Here is a 9760-nt window from a genome sequence, read left to right as displayed (position 1 = left end):
CTGCGTAGGCAGACTTCAACTCCCTTATTGCATCTGAAAGCAAGGGCACTAAATAGTGTAAGGTCTTCAAATGCAGAGCAAGAATAAATTTGTCCTGCTCCGGGGGCAAATCAGGGAGCAAAGAACTTCCAAAGTCTTGGGGAGGATACAGAGTTCAAGTATGGAAGGAGAACCTAATCTACAACAAAGGCCAAGTTCTCTTAGACAATTTTATTTCAAGATAAAGCAAAACTTCCATCCTGACAGTGAGACCCAAGGGTGAAAAGGCATCTTGCCCCCTTCCGCCTTTCAAATAGAGCATGGCAGTGCAAACATCTCTAAAACACCTCCGCGTAGTTCTCCGTGGCTACAGTCCAGTCATAGAAAATGATTCTCCATTTTCAACTAATATGAGATTTGTTAGGAAACCTCTGTAACAATGTATTCAGTTTCTTGGGGGGTAAATTCCCAGATTCTCCCAACGTGTACTGGATGGATCTCATCTTTCGGGCTGCCTGAAAAGACAGAATGAAAACAAAAATGACAGCTCTTCAGTTTATCCTGACTTAAGCCAACAGTTCTTACAATGCACAAAGCACATTAATACATTAGCCAGCCTGGAATTATCTGTGTCATCTTCCCAGTCCCCTTTCAAAAGGAACTTGGGACCTACAGGTGACTGTATGGCCTGAAACTACCATGCCAGCTAGCAATTCATTCTAGGCTAAAATCCAAACAACTGGCCCTTCATTATCTTTAACTCTCTTTCAGACAATAATGTCCATTTGAGCAACACTTTTAAATTTTACAAAACGATTTTCCCATTCGTCTATTTAACTCACAAAATTCTGTAAGGCAGGGGTTAATATGAACCTCATTTTACAACTGGGATAGCTAAAGCTTCGAGCAATGAAACAAATCGCTCGAGATGACAATACCTTCAAACCCATAACCTTTTCCACTCTGGCGTGAGTGAAATCGCTCCCACAATTTTCCTCGCCTTTTTAGAATGAGAAGGACTTCCTATCAGCTGGCAAGAGGCAAGGAGAACAATTACTTGTATCCGTCCCCCCGCCCCCAATTTTCCTCCAAAGAGGGCACCCGAAAAGCCTTTTGTCACCTCAGCCCTTGAAGCACAATCGAAGAAATCCTGGATCTCTTTTCTGCACGCTTCGTCGCGGAATTCATTCTGCTTCCAACACGCCATCATCACCGACATCTCTGTGATACAAGTCGCCTCTGGAGGAGCAGAACGAGAGCACCCTCAGTCACAAGGAAACCTTTACCTTCAGGCTCTCCCACAAGCCGCCCCATGCATCCGTCCCGCTTCCGCTCTGGAGCCTCCCTGGCTCCCATTGCTCACCGCCCCTCTCCCGCCGTCGTTCCCCGACACGGTTAGCTAGGATGAGGGGCTTGTTGGGCTTCAGGATAGGTTTCCGCGGGTTTCCCAGCCGCGGCAGGCGACCCCGCAGACTGGGCGTCGCCATTGCGCACCGAGCTCCCGGCAGGCTCTGCGTCGCCTTGCGTGACCCTGCGTGACCCCTAGGCACCCGACGGGTTTAGGCGCGCAGCCTGGAGGAAGAGGGGCGGTCGCTTGGTTTCTTGGCCTTCTAGGCCGGGTACTGGCTGGGATCGGACGCCTGTTGTTCAAGACCTGTGTGCAGGTTAGGAGGAGAGTCTTTGGGGCTCGTGCGCTGACGTGGACCGCTCTCTTATGGGCTCCGGGCGATGCTAGGCCGGGAACATCCGGGAAAGGACCCGATAACTGGGACACCCGTTGATGGTGGTGGTAGCTGGCTGAACCAGAGGATGACGTCCTCTGGACGGCTGACATAGGCAGAGGATGGGAGCGAATAATTGTTTTTTTTTTAAAGATTTTATTTATTTATTCATGACACACACGCACACACACACACACACACACACACACACAGAGGCAGAGACACAGGCAGAGGAGAAGCAGAGGAAAAGCAGGCTCCATGCAGGGAGCCCGACGTGGGACTCGATCCCAGGTCTCCAGGATCACAACCCCGGGCGGAAGGCGGTTCTAAACCGCTAAAAAATAAAAAAGAAAAAAAATAAAAATAAACCGCTGAGCCCTCCGGGCTGCCCGAATATGAGATTTTAATTCCTGTTTTAATTAGTCTAAAAGAACTGTTGGATTTTATTCTTTAAGACCACCCCAAAGCGGTAAAGAAAAATTAGGCTCATATAAACAGTTGCTACTACCGGGGCACGCGGGTGGCTCAATTAAGCGTCCCACTCTTGATCTCAATTCAGGTCTTGAATTCCGGGCTGTGAGTTCAAGCCCTGCATTGGGCTCCATGCTGGGTGTGGAGTCTACTTCAAAACCATACAGAGGCGACTGAGTGGCTTAGTCAGTCAGGCCTTCAGATGCCGTCGTGATCTCAGGGTCCTGGGATTGAGCCCCGCTTAGTGTGCTCTGCTCACTGGGTGGGGTGGGAGTGGGAGGGTCTGCTGCTCTCTTCTGTGAATCTCTCTTGCTCTCAAATAAATAAAAATAAAAAATCTTTATTTTTTTTTAAGATTTATTTATTTATTCATGATAGACATAGAGAGGCAGAGACACAGGAAGAGGGAGAAGCAGGCTACATGCCTGGAGCCCGTCGCAGGACTCGATCCGCGGACTCCAGGACTGTGCCCTGGGCCGAAGGCAGGCACCAAACCGCTGAGCCACCCAGGGATCCCCAATAAAAATCTTTAAAAAAAATAAAGTTATTACTACTTATATATCCTTTGCTCTCCTTTGTAATGATCTCATTGGGTAGGGTGAGGTTTAAGCATTTATCATCAAATTTAATCCTCTCTCCAATCCTGTGAAGATACTTGGTGGTATTCCTATTAACAGACTTGATCCTTCAGTTGTGATGCCTAGCTTCATCAGACTTGCTTCTAAGTGACTTTTAGCTTCTTACAAAATTCAAAGATGTGCCAAGGATTCTCAGAGCATTTAGAAATGAGCACCAAGGAGTGCCTAGGTGGCTCAGTCGGTTAAACATCTGCCTCTGGCCGGGGTCATGATCTCAGAGTCCTGGAACTGAGCTTGTATCTGGATCCCTGCTCTCCCTCTTCCTCTAGCTGCCACTCCCCCTGCTTGTACTTCTCTGTCAAATAAAATATTTTTATTTATTTTTTAAATATTTATTCATTCATGAGAAACAGAGAGAGGCAGAGACACAGGCAGAGGGAGAAGCAGGCTCCATGCAGGGAGCCCGATGTGGGACTCAATCCCAGGTCTCCAGGATCAGGCCCTGGACTGAAGGCGGTGCTAAACCACTGAGCCACCCCGGCTGCCCTGTCAAAATATTTTTTTAAATAAAAAAAGAAATGAGCTCCAATAAGTGTTTCTGGTAATGGGAGCCTAACTTGAACAGCTTTTAGTTCATAAGAGGACTACTTTGGAGGAACAATATTTATTTGGTTGTGTAAAGTTTAATGTGCTAAAATGAAAATCATTTATCACAGATGTTTAATTTTCCCAATGATCTCTGCATGACTGGTTCTTTGTCATCTGTTGAGTTTCAGTTCCTGTCAGAGAGGCCTTCCCTGATTTCCCCCTCCCCCCTCCCTACCATCAAGCCACTTCAGTTTTTTCATAGTGCCTATCACAGTTTGAATTATCTTGTTCATTTATTGTTTACTTACCAGCAACACCCATTTAAATTTTTTTTTTTTTTTTTAATTTATGATAGGCACACAGTGAGAGAGAGAGAGAGAGGCAGAGACACAGGCAGAGGGAGAAGCAGGCTCCATGCACCGGGAGCCCGACGTGGGATTCGATCCCGGGTCTCCAGGATCACGCCTTGGGCCAAAGGCAGGCGCTAAACCGCTGCGCCACCCAGGGATCCCTACAACACCCATTTAAAATGTAAGCACCATGAGAGAGGGGGACCCTGTCTTACTGAATCCCCGGTGCCCAGAATAGTGACAGTAAATACTTGTTAAGTGAACAAATGTTTGACATATTTTTCCAAGTCTCCAAGTGTATCATACTCAGCCTAGAAATATAACCAAATAGACACACTGTTTAAAAAGAAGTCATTTATTATACAAAATGAAACCTGAGATAATAGAAAATTGCAACATATGGAGTAATAAAGGCATCAGTCCCATGCTCCACCACCACTCCAGCAGCACAAATAAAACAGATTCTTAACCAGACACTTCTACCACCAATAATGCTAAACCTTTTGCTGTTTACAGAGCAAGCTGGGCCCTAACGGTAGAAAATGCACATTGTTTGCTCTCTCCTGATACTGATTCTGGTGGAAATGTAGCACCTGGTTTACTCTGCTCTTTTATGAATACTTTTATGGTGACAGGATTAAAGGAGAAAGTCTGGGAAGTACTATCCAGAAAGCAGGCATGAGTCTCCAGCCACAAGCATTCTTAAACAATTGGCCCACTTTGTACATAAAAGTGCTAAAGGAATGCCAGTGTGAACTGGTGCAATTAGGGAAGGATGATTTTACAAATTGCACTTATCCTTTTTATTGCACATACTGAAACCTGATTCCTAAGTTTGCACTTGAACAGTATATTTTGCATTATAAATCAGCACCTGCATTTAAATAGATTGCAAGTTTAGAAATCAGAGTCCCTGAATATGACTACTTCTGTGGGTCCCTACGATACCCAATTTTAGTATAAATGTGTTTGAAGGTCTGTCTTACCCTCTTGTTCTTTTCTGCACAAGCCAAACAGGTTAAGCAAACTTTCTATGCTGTTGTTTTACTAAAAAATACAATGGAAAAAGAACCACCCTGGCAGTGAAATCCAGCCCAAATTGTTGTTCTCCTTGGCCACATCCTTAGATGTCATGATACTAAGGATGAGACCCTCGTTGTTGAAAAGCATCTAACACATACACACACATCTGGTTGTAAATTAGTATGTGTGTGTATATAAAGGTACGTATACACATTAATTTACAAACAGATAAACTGATAGGCAGATGGAACTTCTCTAGTGCTAATTAATGCATTAATAGTACATTACAACCAGAGTAGTGTTAAGATCCAAAGTATTCTTTTTCCACCGGCCCAGAAAAATCTAATGGTCCCCCTGCCCATTAAGCTTTATTTTCAAACCACAGCAATAAAAGGCTGAAGCTATACCCTCAAATCTGCCTCACAGCTTTTTATTTAGCCAGCCACTTCTGGCTATTTTGCCTCACCTCTCATCTCCTTGCGCTTAGGAAGAGGAGATGGGTTCCATCAAAATGTAGCCTCGATAAGTATTACAAAGTTATACAGAAGGGTATCAGTAACAGAATGAATGAAGTCGGAGTATTCATCCCACATAAAATGAAAAATGCTACATAATATGAGATACTTACTACAACTATATTGCTGGGCTGTTTTTTCCAACATAATTTTCATGACTCTGGGAAAAATGGGACTTTTGTAGCATATAAAAATAATAAAATAGAGGGAAGAGTTCATCAGGCAGACAGAAAAAACCTAAGACTTATCAAATCTGCAGTTTGATTTGCACTGGTCTATTTTAACATTTCAAAATCATTAAAAATCATCAAAGAGACTTTTTTTCTGTCATCATTTCCAGTCTTAATCTCTAACCTAAAATAGAGCAAGACAATTCATTAAATTGACATGGCATATATTAGCCATTGAATCTTTCTGTGCATGAGTTGAGAATGAATTCCAGATATGCTCTAAAAACAAACAAAATAGCAGTAAGAAAAGCTGTCAAATCTATAGCCAGTTTAATGCAGAGGAGAATGAATGTAGGGATGGTGGCAAGGTCATTGCATCTTCATTAGATACTGTGGAAAAGCAGGAAAGAAAAATCCATTTAAATTAAACAAGTTTGACATCAAAGGCAAGTAAATGACATAAAAAAATACAATTCCATAGAACCAGAATACAACCCACGAGGAGTTTGGCTGTACCACCAACATAACAGTATATAAAGTAGAAGATGAGGAAAAGATTAGGAAAAAGTACTAAATAATGAAGAGTTTAAGGAACAGCATCAAAGTTTTAAGACCCTAAACCTGACCCATCTTACCTCATTCTTAGCCAAGTGCCAAGGTGTTGTTCCAATCACAGTTGAGAGGATGAAATGGCTAGAGAAAGATGTAGTTCCTTTAAAATTCTGTTCAATCAGCACTTTGAAATGAGTGGGTGTTTCAGGCTTTTGCTTCCCACTAATCCAAGAACTGGAGGCCTTATTACCACAAGCTGAGACACTGGATACACATCACTAGGCTAAAATATCAGTGGATATAACTGGAATTCCTTGAACTCATTATAAGACAGTGTTCATTAAGGGTTGTGCAGCAGATGCCCCTTATGTCCCATAGTAGAATAAGGACTTCCATCTCCTTAGCTCTACCAAGTTAAAGGCTCTTGCAAGGGTAATTAGAGATTTTGGTTCCTTTTCATGAAGATCTCATGTAGGTAATCCCAAAATTTCATCTGCTTTGTCTCATTGTTGTGGATCATGGCAGTGAGAGCTTCCCCCTGGTCCAGACCTTGCCAATAATCTTGCAGCCACATCTCCTTCCAGCTGAAACATCAAAAGAAAAGTTGGATTATGGAACCTCTACACAGCTATGAGTCCTGCCTTCTCTGAATCGTGTCAAAGAAATCTTAAGCAGATACAGCAGTCTCTGGCTGGGACAGGGCTCTGCTTTGAAGGGGAGGAAATGTGAAGTAAATCTAGTAGTAGTACAGGTGACAGTAAATTGCAAACGTGTATTTATCACACAGCCCACACAACCCACCCCTAATGAGTTAAAGTTCCTGACTTGCTCACTCCTGGTTCCCAAATATGGAAGGAGTTCAGAGGAAGGCAGGGCAAGGGCCAGACTACGGAACCAGAAGTCTCTGAAAGTAAAGCCTGGAGCCTCTTTAGTTATTGTATAAATTGCACCTTTAATGAAGGTGCAGTGATGTCCAGTGTCTAGATGAAACATATTTTCTTTTTTAAATGTTTTACATTTTGCTTCTAGTAAATCATAATGAATTATGTTCAGCATAGATACAAACTACTTGGCGGAGGAGGACTCCATTCCCAGAACCAAACTGTGCCAGCAGTGTATACAAACAACCCTCTGCTGCCATCCACTGTGTAAGCCAGTCTCTGCAGGATATTCTAACAGCCTTGCTTTCTTAAGCTTAATAATCAGAGCTTAATCACCTCTCCCTGAACACCTGTGGTTTCCTACAAGTGGCTTCAACATTTTCCCACCCTACCTCCCATGCTGACATTGTTTCCCAATGCACCGCCTGGCAGTAGCTTCCTCACTTCTCTTCCAATTCGCCCACCATTTCATTATTATCTATTGAAAGCAGTCCTATTTTGTTTAGAGTGAACATAATTGTTTTTATTTTAAAGATTTTTTAAAAATGGATACTTTAATTTTTTTCTAAGATTTTATTTATTCATGAGAGACACAGAGAGAGAGGCAGAAACAGAGGGAGAAGCAGGCTCCTTGAAGAGTCCACCCCAATGTGGGACTTGATCCCAAGACCCCAGGATCACGCCCTGAGTCAAAGGCAGATGCTCAACCGCTGAGCCACCCAGGCATCCCGTGAACATAATTTATCATCCAAATCAGAGTACTTTTAAGAATGAAAGAAGGTGCTACTAATAATTATACCAACAGACGTAAACCCTGCTGCAGACAAACCTCTCAAAATACCCATCTTTGCACTGCTCATTCCCACCCCCATCATATGGAAGGTACTGAATAAACAGCTGAGTTGATTTTCAGGACAGTCCAGCTCCTGAGCCTGGTATTCAAGCTCTGTAGAGCCTGGCCCCAGCTTATCTACCCAACTTTGTCTCTCCCCCATCACTTGCTCCGAACAGGCCCCCTCGGCTCTGGTTGAAGCCTTTTGTTGTTGTTGTTGTTGAAGCCTTTTTGAATCACTATTGTAAACACTGCTCACATAAGCTGATCCTCATGTTGTTGCCTTGAATTGTATTTTGCATCTTTTACTGAGCTTTTTCGGTCTGGTCTCCCCAACTAGACTCCTGACACTTTTTTTTTTCCCTGACACTTTAAAGGCAGCCTAAGCCCATGTCATGATTTTCTTATACAACAAACAATCCCCTCAGAATCTAGTTACTAGCTCACTGCCCACAGTAAGCAAGTAAGTCAGCCATTTGATTTGATGGCGCTACAGGGACCCCAGCTATCCTTACCTGTCATTCTCAGGAATCTCTTCCACACTGCCAAAGCCAGGTGTGGGCACTGGACAGTCCATGTGTGAGGGCTGGGCAATGTGAGGTTCAGGGCCAGGGATGTCCCCGGGAGAGGCTGCGTGGGCTTTCTCGGCCTCCAGACGAGCCAGTTCATGGTCACAGACGAAACACTCGAAGCCATTGAGGTAGTTAGGCAACATAGGATCATTCACTCCCCACTCCCGGTGCTCCAGACTATCCAGGAGGAACTGGTTGGTGATGCCCCCAGGTTGCTTATATGCCAGGTATTTCATGTATTCTTCGTCATTCTTGTCCAGAAAGTCAATAAATTCTGCCAGCTTCTGCGGGGACTCAAAGTCATCGATGAGGATGATGGAGTGATTGTCGGGCATCCAGTCCCTCACTGAAGGAGAGCCGCGATACACAGGCACGGCCCCGAGATGCATGGGGCGCCACAGTTTCTCGGTCATGTAGTCATCACAGATGGCATTTTCGAGGGCCAAGTGGAACTTATAGCGAGACAAGAAGGCCAAGAGCTCTGGATCCTCGGTGGTGGCTGTGGCTGTGTCCTGTAACCGCGGAGTGGGCAGCTCCCGGTTTTGCAGGCATTTCCCATAGGAGTCCACCTGAGCGGGGTAGAGGACGGCCGTCAAGCGGGTGCCGCAGGTCGGCCCGGGCACCGGAGGTCCCGGCCTCAGCCGCGCGCCCCCTCGCCCCCCGGCCCCGCCCCGGCCCCACCCACCGGGATGTAGCGCATCAGCTCCCGCACGTAGCGGTCCCGGTCCGCAGGCACGTCGCAGTGGGACTGCAGGTAGAGCAGCGGCGCGTAGCCCCGGAGCCGCCACTCGGCGCGCTCCTCTAGCGGAGGCGCCGCGCGGCGCAGGTAGGCGGCCCCGGGCAGCCACTGCAGCGGCAGCGGGTAGTCCGAATGGCGGCTGAAGGTGGCAGTGAGATTGAAAAGGCGGATGCCCGGACCGTGGCTCAGCAGGAAGTTGTTGAGGGGCGACTCCTCGTGCAGGAGCGCCCAGCTCTGATGGGCCAGGCGCGGCAGCGGCGCCTCAGACGCGCGAAAGTCGGTGCCGTAAAAGAGCAGCGCGCGCGTCCGCGGGTGCCCCCGCGCCCGTCGGTCCCGGGACGCCACGCACGCCCCGCGCGCGCACTCGATGCGCTCCGAGTCGCCGGGGAAGTGGGGAAACAGCCCCGGGCTCCACCACAGCAGCACCGGCAGGCCCACCGCCTCCTCCCGCCCGGGCCGCGGAGCCCCGGGGCTGCGCGCCACCCCCACCGCGCCCAGCGCTGAGGGCGGCCGGAAAACCGCACCATCCCACGGCTCCGTCCAGGCCGCCTCCCCGCCGGAGTCCCCCTCGGCCTCAGGCCCGGGGCCGCTGACCGCACAAGCACTCAGCGCCCCGAGGACGGCAAGCACAGCCCAGCCGCGGCCTGCCGCCATGGCCGCTGGCAGCTGCCCCGCCACCCCCCCAACTCCTCCCGGCGGCACCAGACCCCGCCCTGCGGCGAGCGGCGACCGGACAGGATCCGACGCCCACGGGGCGTGTGACGCATGCGCAGTTCCGCGCAGCCGGCC

At 47.3% G+C, this 9760-nt stretch overlaps 2 protein-coding genes and 1 long non-coding RNA gene across 5 annotated transcripts; 1 reads left to right on the top strand and 2 right to left on the bottom strand.

Annotated features, from left to right (window-relative positions):
• Positions 1 to 195: 195 nt before the first annotated feature.
• On the bottom strand, positions 196 to 1519 carry CHCHD1 (coiled-coil-helix-coiled-coil-helix domain containing 1). 2 transcript variants are annotated; one of them, XM_077895037.1, is made up of 4 exons: positions 1343 to 1519; positions 1100 to 1218; positions 918 to 1009; positions 196 to 494 (listed from the first exon to the last, which is right to left on the bottom strand). In XM_077895037.1, exons 1-3 carry the CDS (start codon positions 1464 to 1466, stop codon positions 920 to 922), a joined length of 333 nt encoding a protein of 110 aa, XP_077751163.1. In that variant the 5' UTR covers positions 1467 to 1519; the 3' UTR covers positions 196 to 494; positions 918 to 919. The 2 variants fall into 2 exon arrangements, with proteins under 2 accessions (XP_077751163.1, XP_077751162.1); XM_077895036.1 differs by lacking the exon at positions 918 to 1009 and having other exon boundaries at positions 1343 to 1514.
• Positions 1511 to 3954, top strand: LOC144312369 (uncharacterized). The gene is made up of 2 exons (XR_013377837.1): positions 1511 to 1643; positions 3693 to 3954. It is a non-coding gene; the product is annotated as an uncharacterized LOC144312369 (long non-coding RNA).
• A 72-nt stretch (positions 3955 to 4026) lies between these two features.
• On the bottom strand, positions 4027 to 9662 carry POFUT4 (protein O-fucosyltransferase 4). Of its 2 annotated transcripts, XR_013377835.1 has the most exons (4): positions 8918 to 9662; positions 8176 to 8801; positions 6031 to 6531; positions 4027 to 5785 (listed from the first exon to the last, which is right to left on the bottom strand). XR_013377835.1 is itself a non-coding variant. In XM_077895027.1 (3 exons), the coding sequence occupies exons 1-3, from the start codon at positions 9623 to 9625 to the stop codon at positions 6384 to 6386; spliced, it is 1482 nt and encodes a 493-aa protein (XP_077751153.1). In that variant the 5' UTR covers positions 9626 to 9662; the 3' UTR covers positions 4027 to 6383. The 2 variants fall into 2 exon arrangements, 1 of the variants encoding a protein (XP_077751153.1); XM_077895027.1 differs by having other exon boundaries at positions 4027 to 6531.
• Positions 9663 to 9760: the final 98 nt, after the last annotated feature.

This window comes from Canis aureus, chromosome 4 (assembly GCF_053574225.1).
Source record: "Canis aureus isolate CA01 chromosome 4, VMU_Caureus_v.1.0, whole genome shotgun sequence".
Classification (NCBI taxonomy): domain Eukaryota; kingdom Metazoa; phylum Chordata; class Mammalia; order Carnivora; family Canidae; genus Canis; species Canis aureus.
This window is presented reverse-complemented; position numbering and strand designations above follow the sequence as displayed.